The 21232-nt window shown below is 43.1% G+C and overlaps 1 protein-coding gene across 1 annotated transcript in view; it reads right to left on the bottom strand.

Annotated features, from left to right (window-relative positions):
- Window positions 1-17947, bottom strand: part of LOC140344439 (probable E3 ubiquitin-protein ligase MID2) — a 90591-nt gene extending 72644 nt beyond the window's left edge. The window contains exons 1-2 of the mRNA XM_072431559.1: window positions 17614-17947; window positions 9349-10057 (exon numbers count right to left, since the gene is read on the bottom strand). Of these exons, the coding sequence (XP_072287660.1) occupies window positions 9349-10008 (660 nt within the window). The 5' untranslated portion in view covers window positions 10009-10057; window positions 17614-17947. The remainder of the gene's footprint in view (window positions 1-9348; window positions 10058-17613) is intronic.
- Between the last annotated feature and the right edge of the window lie 3285 nt (window positions 17948-21232).

Raw genomic sequence — 21232 nt, 5'->3', positions numbered from 1 at the left:
GAGCAGCGCATGGAGTCTATAAAAGGAGATCTGTAATGAGAACTGCAGGAATGTTCCAGTTTATACAGCGCGAGCAAAGCTCCGCCGCTACTGAAAAACGTCTGCCCAGTGTTTACGCCAACAGACGGAATTCTCGGCGCACACATTACACCATTGACATAAAACATTTCCCCCCCCAACCCATAAATACCGGCTTATGTAACCCAAGCAATCCTCTGACACATCTTCATAACCTACAATAACGTCCTGTTCATGGCCTGCAGGAAAATATCCGACTCCCTCCAAAAAGGAAACACCATAAAAAGACGGCTTAGGTGACTTCATTTTTTTCCTGTAGCGTTTTTATATTTCTCATTTACAGCCCCTTGAATTTTTCCAGATGTAAATCCAATCATTTAATTCATTTTTGTCTCTATGAGAGGTATTTTCTGTATTGTTCAGCCTGGGACTCGAAGTGGTGATTCTGAGGTGAAGGTTTTCTTGGGTGACAATGCTCGGTCGCACAATTGTGCTTTTGGGTTGTCACTCGGTCACAAGGGATTCAGATGGAGATTACAAGTGGTAATGCACATTGCTGTTGTCACCATTAGGAAACTAGCCCTGGGAAATTCTAGATTGCCACCGCTGGGATACATGTAGACAGGAAGTGACTGCAAAGAGGCTGTAGGGGATATTAAGCTTTTCAGGTGCCTACAGTGAAGGAGAGATCCTTGTGCAACCTCAGTGAAAGCTGTACAACACATGATAGATTTTTGGCCCTGAACAAATGTTCATCTTGGGATAAAGTGTTGTACAAAACAGGAACCATCACTACAAATGGAGGGCATTAGGGACCTGAGTAAATCTTTGTAAGCCTGGGAAAAAGGTACATGATGTTGGTTCTCATTCAATGGAAAATGGTCAGCATGGCACATCCCATGTGGGGTCCAGGGGAGCAGCTCTGAAGATAAGGCGAGTACGGCAGCAATATTCACACGTTATGCATTGGCTGAGCTAATTTGTTGAGTTGTGATGTTTTGATTTTATTTTTCCCTCAGGAAGGTATATTGGGTTTTTAAACAATTTAAATGGACGTTTAAAAATGTTTCCTAGAACACATGGTCCTCCATCTACAGGTAAATGACCAGTTTGGTAGGTGAGGGTGCACTTAGTCACTACTTTTCCACAAACAGATAGTGAGCTCAAGGCAATTCTCCTATGAGTCTCCACTTGTGTGATATCCCTCCAATCAGATGCTAAGTCTGATCCACTGCTCGTAGGAGTCGCCACTTCTGTGATATTCCCCCAATCAGTTGCCGAGTTCATTTCACTCCTCTTAGGAGTCTCCACATCTATGATACTCCTCCAATCAGATGCAGAGTTTAATTCACTCCTCCTAGGAGTCTCCACTTGTGCAATATCGCTCCAATCAGGTGCCGAGTCCAATTCCACTCCTCTTAGGTCTCTCCACTTGTGTGATTTCCCTTCAAACAGATTCTGAATCCGATCAACTCCTCTTAGGAGTTTCCACTGCGATATTTACCCAATCAGGTGCTGAGTCCGATCCACTACTCCTAGGAGTCTCCACTTGTGCAATATTCCCCCAATCAGATGTGGAGTCTGATTCACCCTTCTAGGAGTTTCTATTTCTGCAATATTTCTCCAATCAGGTACTAAGTCTGATCCACTGCTCCTAGGAGTCTTCACCTCTGCAATATTTCTCCAATCAGGTGGTCGGTTCAGATTCACTCCTTCTAACCAATCCCTACTTTTCTCCATATTTTATGTTTTACCTAAGACAAATAATTTGTTTTAGGAACCAATATTGTACTTTGATCAGTGAGCTGATACTAACCAGGCTCAATTATCTCAGAATATTCATTTTGGACCAAGGACTTTTTACCATAAAAGAAAACTTTAAGCAGCAGGAACATTTGGTTGACAGAAGGATACGGATCTGATGTTCATCTGACAAGTATCACATAACAACTGACTGGCAAACACACAAGTGACCTTCACAATCTGATTTCCCAGAACATTTGACACTGTTGCTTTTTTCTTTCTAGCAAATGTGACACTGTTCTTGTCAGATGGAGTTATCATCAGAGAAATAAGGATACAGATATCCAATGCTATTTATAAAAGGGTGAAAACTAGATGACAGATAACCCTTTCTTATACCCCAATTCTACCTCCTTCTCAATGTATAGACGTCTGATTCTGCTCACATATTATGGAATGCACCCATTGTTCTTCACCTTTGTGGTCAAGATACTCTAATGGCATTTGATGAATGTGTACATCAGAAGATGTGTCATTCTGTGACATGTATGTGTGTACCAGTGGGTTTGAACAAAATCCCGGGGTTCAGGGAATGTCCTGGAAAATTTGGTCTGTATAAATTCAGAGGTGACTTCATTGTAAGGAAGAACGAGAACACACAGGTCTATTGGGCTTTCAAAGGGCTGTATAAAGGGACCTAATGCATAGGTAGGCATTCCAAGGGCTTTAAACACCACTAGCCTACAAAACTGTCCAACACATCTAACCATAAAGCCAAAAGAACACCCCTTGCCAAGTTCAAGTGTCTCCACTGAAGGGTTGTGCTATATGGTTTGACCAGTATAATGTGTCCTGCACAGAGCCCTGACATGAACCCTATGGAACACCATTGGTATGAATTGGAATGGTGAGCCAGGTCTTCTCATCCAATACCAGTACCCCAACCTCACCAATGGGGGCAAATTCCTACAGACACCCTCCACAATCTTATGGAAAGCCATCTCAGAAGAGTGGATTAATTAAAAGGGGACTACACCATTAAGATCTGGGGGACAACTGTATACTAATGGCCATGAAGGAAGGGGAGCAACTTCATATTATTGGTCATGCATGCTTCATACTGTCTAGGGGGAATACATTTGGGGGAGTCAGAAATGGAGACGGATCTGGGGGTTCTGGTAGATCATAGACTTAATAACAGCATGCAATGCCAAGCTGCAATATCTAAAGCTAGTAAAGTACTTTCTTGTAATAAAAGAGGAATAGACTGCAGAGATGGAGACATAATCCTGTACAAAGCATTGGTCACACCACATCTGGAGTATGCCGTCCAGGTTTGGGCCCCAGTTCACAAAAAGGACATTGTGGAATTGGACAGAGTGCAGAGAAGGACAACTAAACTAATAAAAGGAATGGAGGAGCTCAGCTATGAGGAGAGATTAGCTGAACTGAATCTATTCTTCCTTGAGAAGAGACGTATAAGGGGGGATATGATCACCCTGTATAAATATATAAACGGTCCATATAGAGAACTCTCTTCCCCATTATTCACTGTAATGTCATTACAAAGCACAAGGGGGCGCTCTTTGGGTCTGGAGGAAAAGAAGTTTAAGCTCTGGATAAGGAAGGGATTCTTCACTGTAAGGTGTGTGATAATGTGGAATCGGCTCCCTCAGGAAGTAGTTTCAGCAACTACTATAGATTGCTTTAAGATAAAGCTGGATGATTTCTAGAATCACAGAATATAACTGGGGATTAAGGATTTATAGTAAAGATAACAGAGACTGCTGATCCAGGGAACATCCGATTGCCTCATGGGATCAGGAAGGAATTTTTTTCCCCTGTTGAAGCAAATTGTACCAGGGGTTATTTTGCCTTCCTCTGGACCAACTATGTGTTATAGGGTTTTATATCTGGGATATGTTTATTTCCCTAGTGGTTGGACTTGATGGACTTATGTCTTTTTTCAACCTGACTATGTACCTATGGAGAATGGTGGAGGAACTTCATATAAATGGCTACATATTTGGAATGGAATGTCCAACCAACCCTTAAAGGTATGATAGTCTGATGTCCAAGAACACTTGACCATTATGTTCATGAAAAGCATCAGTTAATATACAAAGGCATAAATGCTTTTGTTGAAATTAAAACATCCACAGCCCAATATTAACAAAGATCTTTCTGTTTAATTGGTGTACTGCTCAAATCAGTTTGTAATCAAGCAATTGACCCGATTAATCATTATCAGCTGTCAAAGAAGTCACATTACAATTTTCCTCAAAATAAATAATTCATAAATTTACAAGCACAATAAGCCCACAGCTCCAATTAATCAACTCCCCTTTGTCAATTTGAACAGCCAGTATATTTACCATCATAATTAATGTATCCACAGCCTCAAATAATCTATTAGCCTCATCAGTAAATGTCTACATCAATCCATTTACCAACAATTAGTGTTAAGGAGTTACCTTGTCAGTCAGTAACAAAATAAAAGGAAATTTCAGTTTCTTGCAATAGGAAAAGTAGAAAATGTATTACACCCTCCTCTATAGAATTGCATGTCACCCCTTCCCCCTATTTACTGTAACAAAATAGGAAATATATAACATGTCCACTGGCTCATATCACCTACCTCCCCCTCCACTCCATGTAAAAGAAGTATTATACCCAACCGTCTGGTGTCCTCTGTTCCCCCCCGTTCCCGTTTGTTATAATAGAAGAGGCAATAAACGTCCTTGTACCATGGCTCATATCTCTGACCTCCCCTCTTTTCCCTGTATTGGATTATGTATTATAAACCCCTATCTGATGTCCTGTATCTCCTACTTCCCCGTAATACAAAAGGTATAACACTGCCATGTGCAGTGGCTCATCCCTCTACTTTTTTCAATAGAAGAGGAATTTACCCTTCTGGTGTCCCATATCTCCCAATTCCCCACTAATCACTGAAATGGAGGAGTTGGTTCTGTACATTACCACAATTATTATAAATAAAACAACTCAGATTGACCTGCAGACTTTCAGCTTTAATTCAGTGAGTTGTACAAAAAGATAAAATGTGAGGAACTAAATCCTTTATTACACAATCACTTCATTTCAGGGGCTGAAAAGTAATTGGACAAATTAAAAAGCTGAAAATAAAATGTTCATTTCTAATACTTGGTTGGAAACCCTTTGCTGGTAATGACAGCCTGCAGTCTTGAACTCCTATGTTTCTTTCTCATGATGTACCAAACTGTAGATTTTACCATTCCTAATATTGCAGCAATTTCTCGGATGGGTTTTTCTGTTATTGCAGCGTAAGGATGGCTTGTTTCACCTGCATGGAGAACTCCGCATGTTGTCTGTTCACAGCAAAATCTTCCACATACACCCCCCACCCCAGGCCTTTTATCTGCTTAATTGATAATGACATAACAAAGGAAGTCTGCAGTACAACGGCATCTGAGTTGTTTCATTTATAATAATTGTGGTAAAGTACAGAACCAAAATTAGAAAAATTTGTCTCTGTCCAAATATTTATGGACCTAACTGTATTATACTCCACTGTCCGGAGTCCCATATCCCTCACCTTTGCTGCATTCCATGTCATAGAGGAGGTATTATACCCCCGTCCAATGTTTCAAATTTCCTACTTCCCCTCTCTGTAATAGAAGAGGGAATTGTATTCCTTTGTCCGGGGTGCCATATCTCCTACCCCTGTGTCTGCTAAAATACAATAGGAATTGTACTCCTCCGCCCAGTGGCTCATATTGCTCTCCACTCCATGTATTAGTACAGGTACTACAAACCCCTCTCTCCGGTGTACCATATCTCCTGCCTCCACCCAGTAGATCTTTGTACAAGAGATCCTGTCCTATCCAAAGGCTCCTATCTCCTACCTCCTCCACAATCCATGTAATAGAAGAGATGATATACCTCTCTCTCCCATGTCATGGGCCCCTACCTTCTCTCCACTTTCCATATTAGAATAATCATTATATTCCTTTATCACCTACCTCCCTTCTGTTTTCAGTAAAAGAGGAGCTATTAAACCCCCAAACTCTCCAATGTCCCATGGCTCCAACCTCCACTCTCTGGATTAGAAGAGCCACATACCTTTTCCGGTGTCCTGTGTCCCCTATATCCTTGTAATAGAAAAGGTATTACACCCCTCTCCAGTATGTCATATCCTTTACCTACCGTCCCCTACATTCCACCACTGCAGCCTCCTCCTCCTCCGGACTCTTTAGGGAACATCCTAATATCCAACATCCTGTAGTGTTGTAATAATATTAATAAATAATAATAAAGTTTGAAGAAGGAACCACCACACATGCCGGCACGGCTACCCATTGCCTGTTCTATCCAAAATAAGGGAAAATGATTCTCTCTAATGAGGACTACATATTCAGCAAGCTAAGGGGCCTTGTGTTTAATTCTGACTTCTGCAAAATGTAGATTTCATACCCCAGGCGGCTCCGTTATGTACATTGCATACTCCAGCCACTGCAATTGTTATGTTACATACCTGTGACACATGCATTGTACATACCCAAGGGCCCGGGGTACTTATTTATACATAGCCCAGTGAATAGCACCCCCTAATATTTATTCCATTGCGATACCATGCAGCCATTGAGTGCATATAGACAAGAAAAGGCTGCAGGAGATCAGCAGCATTCAAACAGAACAAATGAAGAAAAAATGGCGATTGTTTTATTAAACACGGTGATTCTGCAAACAAACTCCCTGTTCACATCTACTTTTCTCACAAAGCTTTCTAAAAGAATTACCATGAAAGTAGAAGTGACACCGGTTGTGTATTAGAGAACAGGAAATATGTGAAATCATTAATTTTTCAAAAAGGTGCGTCTAGAAGTAAGATTGTGTTTCAAGGACACAAAGAGGTGGAAGCGGAGAGAGAAGTGTATAGGCAATGCCACAAGTCCCGGGATCAAGTGACTGAACATCCACATCTTCCAGAGCCTAGGGTGGGGAGGTGTGTGTTGCTTTATCCTTTAAAGGCTTCTTTAACCCTTTTAGACCTGGAACCTGTAGATGTTTTTGGTGCCGAGATTGCAGCTAAAAACTACTGCTCTCTGTGTTAAAGCAGTGGTCTCTATCCAGGGGTCTGGCCCCCCCTCCCCCAACAAATCATGCATACAATGTTGCATTCAGCAACAGTTAGGAACAGCGCTCCCTACTGTTGAAGCACTGTAATGATGACATAATGGGGGAGGCGAGGGATATCTGACCACTGTACAGGGACCGCTGCTCTCACACAGAGCACAAAAGTGTTTAGCTTTGGCCCTCTCACCGACACTGAGTATTTAAAGTGGATTTCATTTATGAATATGATATGTAATTATTTGTATATATAATTTTATCTGAAATATCCTTTAATTAAGAAATATGAAACTAAACTGGATTTAATTAAATGAAAGAAAGAGAAAAATCAAATTCAGTTTATCGTTATCTTTTTTTTTTTAATGAAACTGGGGTTTATAAAATTCACTTTTATTTCCACTTTCTTCTCCATGTTTACCAATATGAGATTTGTACAGCACTACGTAACATGCTAGCACTATATGAATACAAGATAATAAATGGAGCAGAGCATTTTTATTATTACTCTGTCACCCAATACTACAAAACCAACAATAGGAAATTCACACATTTCTTTCCCATTGGGTTCATTGATAAAATGTATGAATCAAAAGTTGATTCACACATTTGCCCACTGAATCCAATATAAAAAAATGTCAATGTTGGGTAAAAGTTGGATGAATCATGACAAAAACATTACCAAATGAACCTAATAAATTTAGCCGACACATAGTAATATTTCAAAATTTGGTCTGGGGAACATAATATGAATGGCCTCCGATTGGTGCAACACCATGAAAATCATCTTCCTACAATGTACAAAAATAAATCTATTGGTCCTGCCATATTTCTGTGTTACCGTTTTAATAGTATGTATTGTTTTCAGCTAGCTTTTGTGGTGTACATAATTTCTCCCCATCATGTAAAAGGAATGAGAAGAGATGGTCCTGCCATATAGGTGACAACACTGCATTATAAATTACAGTGAACGTTGTCACCGTTAGCTTACAGTACACATTACAGTAACTGTCTTGTCACCTAGGGACAGGAAGTGTGTGAATAGAAGGATCACCTGGAAGAAAAACAAAGGAAACAGATGCACTGAAATCTAAATCTGATGAGCTACAATGTATTACAGTTTTGATTCCCCTTAAGGTAGCTGCAGATTTAATTTGGATTATAAAGACAGTTTATGCTTGCTCACCCGCAGTCAATTTTGGCAAGTCAATCTAGGTGTGTTAAAAATCCTACAGACACCTTTTAAATCATGCCATGCGTCTTATTTCTCTTTGTCTTTTTGCACTTTATTGCCCTTCCTGACCCAGCATTGCCATTAAACATATTAGAAAATTCCTCCCAAGCTTGTGACATTGCAGAGCATAAAGCTCCGAGTGACCCAGCAACCGCCCAGCTCGCGTCGCCAAATGCCGTGGGCCCTTTATACAGAAAATGAGTGCTGCCAGCTCGGAGAGAAGGGAAATGAGATTATTTATAAATAGCGCTGGATTGGTAGGGGCGGTGGCCTGCCAGGGGCTATTAGTAAATCCCAAAACCAACGGAATCTAATTGGCCAATACAGCAGATGGAAACCCCAACAAAGTGACATTTCAGATGCTACACTGCCGTGGAATTGCTCTGGATAAAAATACTGATTTCACCTATTTTTCATCCATTGTTACATTTCAATGATACCGATTTCCCACTGTCCTTTTCGATCTAGCGGCATGGCGGGTTTCCTGACAATGGCAGACCATGCTGCTATAACGAGGGTTGAAAAGGATGCTTTTAGTCCCCACTGGTAGCAAACATGACAGAAGTAGAGAACAATAAGGAGACGGAGCACTATGACAGGAAGTCACAAGATTCACCAGGAAGTGAGAGGATTTCCCCCGCAATGGAGACAAAGGCTACGACAATGTCTAACGCTAGCTAAAGCAAAATGAAACGGTTTGTTGGGATTGGGGCTTTGAGTGATTATCTCAGGTGTAAGCTACAGTCAGAGATAATTATTGCTGCCATAAATAGTTCCAGCTCCATCTATTTGTGTTGGGGTTGTGTAGTTACTGTGGATAGACAACATTTTTTAGTTCTTTCCTTGCCTGTTTCTTCTCTTATCCTTTCAAGAATATTATTAATGATTGTTTTTTTAACCAAGACTGGGTTTTGTTTGGCACAAAGACCTGGCCTCAACCCTTCTGTACAGCATTGAAGTGAATTGAAATGCCGACTGGAATCCACCATTGGGACAATCAACATTAAAGGCCATGGTTCTTCAATTAGATATTCTATAAGGTGTGTTAGTGGGTCAATTTTTGGACACATTGGGTCTGATTTAATAAAGCTCTTCAAGTCGGGAGAGGATAGACTCTAATGGGAAAACCTGGGTGATGCAGTAAACCTGCATAAATCTGGTTCATTATGCAGAGTGCTACACTGTAAATCCTTGACAACAGAAGACTTTGTTATAAATATCTTATATGTAATAAATCTTACCTTCAGCTTTTCAAATCGGTCACTCAAAGAGGCCACTTGGTGTTCTCTGTGCCTACCAACCAACTTGCATAAGGCACAGATAAGCTGATCATCCACCGCACAATACATGTTGACCTTCTCGTTTTCATGTTCCAGGCAAACAAGCCCACGGAAATGAGCATCAGGTACGGGTTCCACCAGACGATGACTTGTAAAGGGTTTTTTGTTAGGGTGGGTTGCACGTAGGCAACGGTCACAGTAAGACACCTCACAAGTTATACAAGTCTTCACGGCATCTCTTGGTGGTTCCACCTCACAGAACTGACACGGGATCCTTTCAGTTGCCATGATTGGAACCGTCTTGTAGATCTTGTCTCGGTGGTCTTCACTTGGAGAGCTCGGTATGCTTAGAGAAGCTTTCTGAAAACGGTCGATGATGTTCTGTAGGGTGACGTTACGTTTCAACCCTTCCAAGCCACGGTGATTGAGCGATATGACATATCTGCAGGTCGGACACTGGAAGGCTGTGACGGGCTCTACCAAGTCACTGGAAGAACTTCCGGAAACCAGTATACGGTGGGCACAGTTAGAGCACAGGCTATGGGCGCAAGGAAGTAGAAGTGGGTCATCAAACAATTCCAGGCAAATTGGACAGGTTAATTCTGACTCCAATGTTTCCATGTTTAGCTAAACCATTCAAATTTAGGATAGCTTGGTGTCTTCTATTTACCTGGAATAAACACATATGTATTAGATATAATGGATGCCCTTTACATTAGGCATGAGGATCATTATTTTAAAAAATGAATTAATCCAAATAGTCTAAAAAGATTTAAAAATACAGTCACACAGTTACACAAATCTCGGTAGCCTTGCAATTACAGTTAGGTCCATAAATAATTTAATAATTTTATTAAGTTTAATTTGTCCAATTACTTTTGAGCCCCTGAAATGAAGTGATTGTGTAATAAAGGCTTTAGTTCCTCACATTTTATGCAATCTTTTTGTTCAACCCACTGAATTAAAGCTGAAAGTCTGCAGGTCAACCAAATCTGAGTTGTTTCATTTAAAATTGTACAGAACCAAAATTAGAGAAAAGTTGTCTCTGTCCAAATATTTATGGACCAAACTGTAATTGTGCATAAAGCCTTCTCATTTACATGTCAGTGCATTGGAATTGAATAGAGCATTGAAGGGTAGGGTGCCTTGGTGCAGTGGCGTAGAGTAGGGTACGGAAAGTGAGGTTGGTGCACTAGCAAAGACAAGGGTGTAGCATCAGCTACATTGGTACCATGGTGCATTGACACAATGGCCTGGAGCAGTGTAGGGTGAGTTGGTGCAGTAGTTTAGAATAGGGAAGGCTGCATGGTGCTGTTGTGCAGAGTAAAGCATGTGGTTCAAATGGCATACAGTAGGTAGGATCTATTGGTGCAGTTATGTAGGGCAGGGTAAAGTGCACTGAGGCCATGGCATACAGAAGGTACGATGTGTTGGTGCAGTGTTAGAACAGGGTTGGGTAGAGAAGATCGATGCAGTGACAAAGAATAAGGTGTAGCACTTTGGTGCACTATTGTAAAGTACGGTAGGAAGAGTTGGTGCAGTGGTATAGAATATGGTTAGGTGCATTAATACAATGGCATTGAGTAGTTTAAAGAGTGTTGGAGAAGCAGTGTAGAGTAAGGTAGGGTGAATGGTGCAGTGGTGTGGAGAAGGGAAGTGCACAGTGTAGGATAAAGCAGGTTGGTACACTGAAAAATAGTGATGCAGGGTGGTAGGGTGGAACATGTTGCAGGGGCACAGATTACACTAGGAGAGGGCATACCAGTGTAAAGGCATAGATAACTGTAGGGCATAGTGGTGCAGTATTTGCTAGTGAGGTGGTTTCTTTTTGCATTTTCCCGTAATCACACATTCTATGCAATGAAAGTGTAAGTTTTATGATGCCTGGAAGCCCTATATTCTTCATACTTCCCTAATTTTTAAGCACCAAAAAAGTCCAAAATCGTGTTAAAAGTCTTCCCAGACCTAAGAGTCCACTAATACCCAGTAATATCATGTAATGTAACCACAATCTGTTCACCTCTAAAGCACTTGATGCAGTGCAAGCAGCAAACAAAATGGCATTCAGCAGTGGCAAACCATCAGAGAACATTGGCATGCCAATCACACAGAGCTGCCATGCTCATGGTGAAATGAGATCACATGATAGCAGCCTCTGACACGCAGCAAACCTCATAACATCCGTTAACACATGCAAGTATAAGCTCGATTAATAAAGATCATCTTAGGATGCGCATGTTGTTTTGAAGCCTAAAACAAATTTGACAATCCCTGATCCAGAACTCCCGCATCTTACTCTGCGCTTTTGAAATCCTGCTGTGGGACCAAAGCTTCTTTGATCTCCTACCACTGATTGTGCCATGCATCAGCAATAACGCAGCTTCAGATGCGAAGAACGCCAGCATGGTGAATGAAAGACCCGCTGACCATTTCTCACAGTAATTTTCTAATTAAGAAAAATATCTAGACTACTTGAAAAGCAAGAATTTATTTGAAATTTGCATTCATAGTGTCACTTAACACTACAGATTTAACCAGACTTTGGCACCCAAAGCACTGGCCCCTGGGGGTCTTGAAAAGATTAGCTAAATTGGGAGTTTTCATTTCTTGGCAGTTTTTTCATTTTTTTTCTAACCAAAAGTCTGTAGGCATAGAAAAATGGGGGTATTTTTAGGAAAGCAATGGACCTTTATATGGAAATAAATCGATCTGCTTTAGGGGGTCTGGCAATATTATGTACACATGCACAGGATATATAAATGGCACACCTATCCCCAAGTACACCCTCCTCCATGGTCCTGTCTCTGCTTAGTCCTCTACTATTTGCACCACCATTTCTTCCAGGTCCACTTACTCTCTTCTACAGCTACTGGACACCTATATGCTTTTTGCCCTCCTCCCAAAAAAATATATGCATAAACTATTTACAAACTTGAGCTGGGTATTTAATAATAAACAAATGGATAAAAAATGAAGCTCCAATGGCTACACAGGATGCAAACCTTAACACACAAGTAGAGTATGTTATGGAAGGACGGAGATCATACATCAATACATAAATAAATGTAAAAAAGTATCCACTTTCAGTTTTATTTTCTATCCTTGCAGCTTTGACACAAGTGATATTTATATGTAGTCATTTCCTTGGTATGGAAGATGATGAATGTTCTATTATAGATGCCCAACAAGTCCTATTTGTCAGGGGATGGGGCATCAGGGGTGAGAACTGCAAATACTGCCCCATTCAGTGCACTGACCATATGATCGCTCCTGACTATATTTCCACAAAGGCTGCTTTACCAGAGCTCAGCAGAAATGCTAAACCGAATGAATGAAAGTGTTGTGAGAGGCTGAATTCATGCTAGAAAGTCAAGAGTTCCATGCATGGGGCGTGTGTGTTCAAAACATTTAAAGCAACACTGTTCAATTTCATTAAAATGTTAAGTGTGTCTGAGCTTTCAGTTTTAAATACAGAGGTGCAAAAACCTGAGTAGAAAACCATGTGCCCTGCAGAACAAAATTATTGGACTCTGCATGGAAACAGTGATCCTTTTTCAGAAGTCCAGCATGTACCCTGCTGAGTCTGCACTAGAGCTCAACTTTAAGGTAGCATGGACTCCACTGATTGGAAAACTGGACTCATCAAAATGTCAGACCTCTGAAGAGAGGTCACTGCTTCCCCGCACTGGGAAAGCAAGGGTTCTTCTCTTCTGCTAGGGGCTCTTCCAAATGAAACAAAACTGTGACTGTGAAGCAGTGAAAATGCAGCAAGCTACAATCGGTGTCTGTCTCCACTGGGGCAATTGCCAAGAGGCCTATTCTAATAACAAGCAAATGACCATTGCATAGAGAAGGACCCATTATAGGGTACAAAGGGTTCCAGCCGTGGAACTTTTACGCAGGTGGCCATTGCGCGTGGGACCCAGACGCTGGTGGCCATTGCCCGTGGGACACGGACGCTGGTGGCCATTGCCCGTGGGACACGGACGCTGGTGGCCATTGCCCGTGGGACACGGACGCTGGTGGCCACTGCGCGTGGGACACGGACGCTGGTGGCCATTGCGCGTGGGACACGGACGCTGATGGCCATTGCGCGTGGGACCCTGATGCTGGTGGCCATTGCGCGTGGGACCCTGACGTTGGTGGCCATTGCGCGTGGGACCCTGACGTTGGTGGCCATTGTGCGTGGGACCCTGACGTTGGTGGCCATTGCGCGTGCATTGCGCGTGGGACCCTGACGTTGGTGGCCATTGTGCGTGGGACCCTGACGTTGGTGGCCATTGCGCGTGGGACCCTGACGTTGGTGGCCATTGCGCGTGGGACACGGACGTTGGTGGCCATTGCGCGTGGGACACGGACGTTGGTGGCCATTGCGCGTGGGACACGGACGTTGGTGGCCATTGTGCGTGGGACCCTGATGCTGGTGGCCATTTTGCCTGGAATCCTGAGGCTGGTGGCCATTCTGCGTGGAATCCTGAGGCTGGTGGCCATTGCGTGTGGGACCTCATGAAGAACCTGGTTCAGAAAGACCTGATTGAAGGCTCTGAAAACTGATTCCAGTATTTCCTACCAGTATAAAGAATTAGCTTGTTTCTCCCACCTCCAGCACATTCATATTAGTTTACCAGCTACAACCATTCTTTGGTTCCCCCATTGAAAGGTTTCTCTCCTGTCCCTTTGGGTTAGGAACGTTCCTTGCACCCTGTCCCAAAAACTCCAGCAACCAAGACAGGAAACAAGAAGAAATCACATTATTTAAGTTATGTTTTTGAGGGAACCTCCAAGTTTTTCTTGGGTGTCTCCACTGGACTAAATCCTTCAAACTTTCTTTGCCATGGGGAAACCACAATGAAAACTTGGCTGATATTCTAACCTTTTACCATGCTGTCCAAGACCAGAAGAAATAACTCTTGGCCAGTGCTCAGCTTTTACAGAAGACATCAAAACAAGTCTCCTTCGCGGTGTGGGGTTTGGCAGTCCACGGAAAACCCTTTGGATAGGACGGGTGGCACAGCACCTTCTGCTCCGTCATGTGATCTTTATGGCATTGCTTTTGCACTAAACCACCAAGAGGCTTCCCTCTGACATTTAGAGTTGCTGAACTTGCAATCAGACCACCAACTGAACATCTGTATGAGATTATGTCACAAAAATAAATCCTCCATTCCTACTCAAGACACAGCGTCCTAAAACACACCGCAGCACATGTATGAAACACGCTTAAAAACACTTCTATGATTTTCAACTGCATGCAACACCAATCACCAAAATCACATTAGATCATTAACATGGTGATTCAAAAGTTGTTTTCAATCTAATTTGAAGAAATTATCTATGGTGACCCTGCCATGAATTTCCTTGTTTAGGCATTTCCTGTTAGTGTCTCCCTCAGTGATCAGACATGGAGCACCTGGAAGGGTTACAAGGACACAATACTAAGCATGCCGCACTTATCAAGAATATGTTGAGATACAGAACGTGTTAAAACTTGAAATTTTAGAGATTGCATTTTGGCTTTAAGGAACACAAGCAAAACAGGCCAACAAGTCTACACGCTGCCCTACTTACTAAACAGCAAGTGATTTTTCATGGCAGCTCTTCATACCTTGGTTGTGAGAATGAAAAGCGTTCACATACGGCAACCTCCCTGTCATATGGGGGAAAGAAATATGAATCCCCGAGCTCCATTATTTCAGCATCATCTCTGGGACTATGTCAGGGAAGAACATTTATTTTATGCAGGACTAAACAAGTGCCGTGAGTGCTTTATCCGATAATGAAGAGGATGGTCAATAAAAGTCAGCTCACCGATGATGGATGTGTCATTATAATTACCTGTATAATTATCCCACACAGGGCACAGTACACCTACACAGGGCCAGTCCAGGCATGTCATTCCCCAGCAGCCAGGTGTATGGCTATAGGGTGTCATAACAGATGACCAACCAGGTGTAGGGCTTTAGGGTGACCCGACAGGTGTGGGGCTATATGGTGTCCCAACAGGTGACCAACCAGGCGTAGCGCTTTGGGGTGACCTGGCAGGAGTGGGGCTTTAGGGTGACCTGGCAGGTGACTAGCCAGGTGTATGACTACAGGGTGACCTGACAAGTGTAGGGTTAAAGGGTAAGTTGACAGATCGCCCCCCAGGTTTACAGTCATAAGATGGCCTGACAGGTGTGGGGCCACAGGGAGGCTTGACAGGTAACCAGACAGGTGTACAGCTATAAGATAGACTTACAGGTGTAAGACCATATGGTGATCTGGAAAGTGTAAGGCTATAGGGAAGTCTGACAGCTGACCATCCAGGTGTTTGGTTATTGGGTGGCCTGACAGGTGACTGCCAGATATAGGGCTGTAAAGTAACCTTACAGGTGACAAGGCATTTGTATGTCTATAGGGTGATATAAAAGATGACTAGTTAGGTGCAGGTCTATAGGGTGACCAGACAGGTGGACAGCCAGATTTGAACTGACAGGTATAGGGCTGCATGGTGAACTGACAGGTAACAATCAAGTTTAGGGCTATATTGTGACTTGGAAGGTATAAGGGTAAAGTTTGATTCAACAAGTCACCACTTAGGTGTAGGGTTATAGGTTACCTGCCAGGTATTGGGCTGTAGGGTGACCAGACAGGTATAGGGTAAAAAGATCACTTGACTTGACAAGTGAAAAGTAAGGCAGAGTGCTGTAAGGTTTCTGCACAGGTGACAGGTGTAGGGCAATACCGTGAACAAGATGTAAATTGACTAAATCAGGGACAGCCGGGTATGGGACTGTAATAATCTGTAGTAATCTGAAAGATGTAGGGCTATAGGTCAATCAGTCAGGTGTAAAGATATAGGTTGAATTGACAGGTGACCAGCCAGGTGTAGGGCTGTAAGTTGAGCATCTAAGTGTATGGATATAAGTTGACCAGCTACATGTAGGGTTAGAGTTGCATGGGTTGATGGTGACCTAACACGTGTTAGACTATAAACTGATCAGCCAGGTGTAAGACTGTAAGGTAAGCTGAAAAGTGTAAGGTCATAAGGTAATGCGCCAGGTGTGTCACAATAAGGTAGCCTGGAATGTTCACACTTTTATGATAACCTGTCTGCTGTAGGACTATTGGATGATCAGTCATTTATAGGGTCACCTACTAGGTGTAGGACTAAAGTGACTATGTGAGGGCTAAGTGAGGTGTAGGGTAATCAGCCAGGTGTCTATATGGTGACCTGCTTTGTGTTGGGTTGTAGAATAACCAGCCAGGTGATCTGATAGTAGGACTATAGTAACAAGTTAGATATAGGGTTGTAGGAGTGTAGCAGTAGACTAATTGGCTATATGTAGGGTAACAGCCATTTTTAGGTCTATGGAGCGATTAGCCAGATGTAGGGCAGTAAGGTGAACACACAGGACAATAGTAACCAGACAGGTGTGGGGTTGTAAAATAATCAGCCAGGTGTCTATAGTGTGACCTTCCAGGTTTAGGTCTATGAGGTGATTAGTAAAGTATAGGTCTATAATAAACATACAGCTGTTGACTACAGAAAGAACAGCCAGGTGATCTGCCAGCGGAGACCTGTGCTGTAATCAGCAAGGTGTAGGACCATGAAGCCATCATCTAGGTGTAGGTCTATGGGGTGATCAGTAAGGTATAGGACTATGAGTAATCATCTAGGTGAAGGGGGGTCAGCCAGGTAAAGAGTGACCTTTCAGGTGGAATTGTATGGAGTGATTAATCAGGTGTTGGGTGACCTGCTAGGTGTAAGTCTTAATGCTGGGTAAACAGCCAGGTAGGTGTGGGTGTGTGAGGCAATCAGCCATATAGGTGTGGGACTATGGGATTATCAATTATGGGGTGATCAGCCAGGTGTAGGTGTATGTGGTAATCAGTCAGGTGTAGGTGTATGGGGTAATCAGCCAGGTAGGTGTGGGTCTATGGGATTATAAATTATGGGGTGATCAGCCAGGTGTGGGTCTATGGGGCAATTAGCCAGGTAGGTGTGGGTCTATGGGGTTATAAATTATGGGGTGATCAGCAAGGTGTAGGTGTATGGGGTGACCAGTCAGGTGAATGGGGTGATCAGCCAGGTGTAGGTGTATGGGGTGATCAGCCAGGTCTAGGTGTATGGGGTGATCAGCCAGGTGTAGGTGTATGGGGTGATCATCCAGGTGTAGGTGTATGGGGTGATCAGCCAGGTGTGCCCCCCTCCCCCATTAGCATACCCCCACAGTCATACATTACCCGTAACTCTCCCAGCGGGCCATGCTTTCCGGGTGTCCTGGGATCCGGGTGTGGACAGGAATCAGCCCGGTGTCAGGTGCAGATCCGGGAGGGGAGGATCGCACACAGCCTGCTGAGACTCAAGCAGCCCGGAGGGGTCGGACAGGCGCTGCGATCTTGCTGCCAGTCGGTCCAATGGATCGGGGGGTCCGGAGCAGACAGAGGGGTGGGCTCAGTGTCGGGGTTCGGTCTCCATCACAAAGTGAAATGAAGAGTCCATGGGGCGGGTGACATTCACAGACAGAGTCGGTGCAATTCCTTCCAGTATCGATCCATCTTCACTCCCACTCCCTGCAACACCGACACAGCCCCAGGAACCAGGAGAGAGAGAGCGCCCCCTACCGGCCGCACCGCGGTACTGCACGGGACATCGCTGTATAGGGATCATGGAGCACACAGATCATTTATTACAAACATGAACACACCATTCTTTCTTAGAAATATTTCTGCATTTCTAATTTAATTAATTGGACAAAAAAATTAACTTTAGACAAAATATTTCCTGACCTGTAGGGTAAAACCTTCCTTAAAAATAAATCCCTGACCTATCACAATATTTCCAGCATCAGAAAAGCTCCAACTTCTATTACTAAAAAGCCATCAATCAATGAGCTCCAATCAGTGACTTTCCCCAGACTGACATGGTGTCACCAGTCTGCTGCAGACAGCATTTCCTCAGTCTCCTTTATCCCAGAGATCAGACTGCAACACTGTAACCTTGCATGGAGCTGTGCTAATGATTTTCATTGCTCTGCTTGCTGTGCTGTGTAAGAATGTGCTGTACCTTACATATTGCTGGCAGCTGTGCGCTATGGTATATATTCATAGATCCCAGCACATTATAACCTATACATCACACCATCCTGACTGCTGCACCAAGCTGGATATTACCATTCCTGAACTCTGTAAGCTTTGCTTTACATCACATACTCTTCACTGCTGTAGTTTGTAAACTGACTGGCATGTCACATATACCTGACCCATGACCCCTGCACTCTTTATACTGTGCTGTATGTTACCTAGTCCTGACCCCTGCACTCTGCTAGCTGTGCAGTATGTTACATACTCTGACCACATTGCTGTGTAACCTGCACTATATGTTACACTATCCTGACTGCTGTGCTCTGTGGATTGTGCTGTACATCACATAATCTTGACCCCCTGCACTCTGTATACTGTGCTGTATGTTATCTAGTCCTGACCCCTGCACTCTGCCAGCTGTGCAGTATGTTACATACTCCTTTCCATTGTCCTATGGTTTCTGGTTATTTACTCGTCCCCTAAAACATTTTTCTACAATGGAGACTCATACAAGGGGTCATTTCCAGCTCCCTTATTAAACTCTGCAGTCCTCCAAAATAAAATCCAGCAAGAGTAGTTTCTGTTCCTTAGTAATAATTTTTAAATAAAGTTTTATCATTTTGGATTCTGTTTCTCCCAGGCCTCCCCGGTTTTTGTGGCTAATACATAATAACAAGAAGCGGAAGGGGTACAAAGAAGCTGTTTCTATTGTCAGGCAATTGTGTTTAAATAAAGTTTTACAGAAGCTTGGCCCGGATCCCTGCAGAGTAGATGTGTTTTCCTTGATTAGGATCGACCCGCTGCGCTCATCTCATCAATGCGATTGGATTTATTGACTAGTTTATTGAGTCATCTTCATGCACGAGGGGTTTGGACCGGATGATCGATGTCAGGGAGGGGATGAGGGGCTCTTCTGGGACAAGCAGAAAAAGGTGAAGGATATTTCTGAAAATGCCCAGAAGGCTAATTTCCTAAGTATGGAATATTTACATTTCTATATCCTAAAAAGCAGCATTACCATGCATAAATCTGCTGCATGAAAACTTGTCTTCCAGATCCAATCATCCATCCACGTCACAGGGTGACAACACTAGAGGGCTGCAAGGATGCATAAGAAGAGCGTTGTCACCTGTAACAGGAAGTGCCTGAGCATGGATCTTTATAGAAGGATCACCAATGTGACCAATGCTGCAGACTTCAGAAGACAACTTTTGACATGCTAACACGTATGTGTGATTTTACTGATTGGGTTCATGAATCATAATACATTGTTTTCTTTTTTTGTCCATGCAGAGCAGCGTTGCTTTTCTTATATCCTGTTGATGAATCAGTTTGGCACAGCACCGACGGGAGACCCAAATCAGACCACCAAAAACAGAATCCCAGCCAAGTCACACAGAGGAAACATCTGCAGCACAAACCACTTTGCTGTTTCCACTATCTGGCCTTGAAGTCACTCCAGCTTTGGCAATAAAGTTTTGCAGAAAAAAAAATTGAAGTAGGTGGGCAAAAAAAGTGCAAGTGTGCCCTGGACTATACATTCCTTTATTCTAAGGGTCTTCTGATCAGTCCGATGATGTCATAGGGTCCTTCTTCTTCTCATCCAATGAGAGTAATGGGTGGGTCCATGACAGCCTGAGCTCAGGAAAAGATTCTGGGTGGAAGACTGAGGACATCTAGTGGAGGAAAGCTATCACTGCTTCAGATTTAGGGTTTCCTCATTTGTCAGGCTTGTTATTTAGTTACTTTTTTTTTTTTTTTTAAAGGAATTTTCTAAAATGCATAAAACTTGCATTTGTGAATCCTAAATGGCTGAACACATGTTATGTGGTGCATCTGATTTGTATTGATACCTCTAAAGGCCTGGGAATGATGTATATTGTCATTCGTCTACTCAGACATCTTTCCCTGCACACTGTGCACCCCTCATACACTGCTCATGATAATGTGCAAGTATGAGCGCACAAACATGCACAAAGCTTTATGCACACTCACAGCCCTGCCAGAGGGCACCTCACCTCACCTCACCTGTAGTCTATTAAATTTATACTACAACATGTTAGGTAAAATATATAATGAAACATAAAAAATATAAATATGTGTCGCCCCCTACTGGAGGTTTCATAGCTGTCCGTACCCTTTCCTACATCTGGCAGCCCCTTTAGCTTGGTTGCTCCTCGGCCTAAGGACCCTATATATGATGATTTTTCTTTATGTCATGGAGAAAGGAGGACATGATTGGTTGCATTGGTGGGGGGATTAGGCTTGTGAAGTAAGCGAGGCATGAAGGGAGGAAAGTTGTAGCTTGTCATCCGACCATCTGGATCAACTGGGCTATGAGAAAGAAGTACAACAAAAAAGAGAAGGCCCGGACAGCGTAGTCTATGCCCATCTGATCCCTTCAGAACATCAGCATGGGGTCCACCACTCACCAAGGGATGAGCGATGATAGGAAGTTCTTGTTGGAGTTCCTGAGTCTTTTTGATGCAAATGAAAAACTTTATTAAACCTGAAGTTAGACCAAGATTTGGATCATTACCCAAGTGCTCTCCATTCTGATCCAGAACCAATGTGAGTTTAGACCAAGCCTTGGACCATTACACGAGTGTCCTCCAACCTGATCCACAACCAAGCTGAATTCAGACCAAGCCTTGGACCCTTACATGGGTGTTGTCCATCCTGATCCAGAACCAACGTGAGTTTAGACCAAGCCTTGGACCATTACATGTATGCTCTTCATTCTGACCCAGAACCAACGTGAGTTTAGACCAAGCCTTGG

Source organism: Pyxicephalus adspersus, chromosome Z (genome assembly GCF_032062135.1).
Source record: "Pyxicephalus adspersus chromosome Z, UCB_Pads_2.0, whole genome shotgun sequence".
In the NCBI taxonomy this organism is placed as follows: domain Eukaryota; kingdom Metazoa; phylum Chordata; class Amphibia; order Anura; family Pyxicephalidae; genus Pyxicephalus; species Pyxicephalus adspersus.
This window is presented reverse-complemented; position numbering and strand designations above follow the sequence as displayed.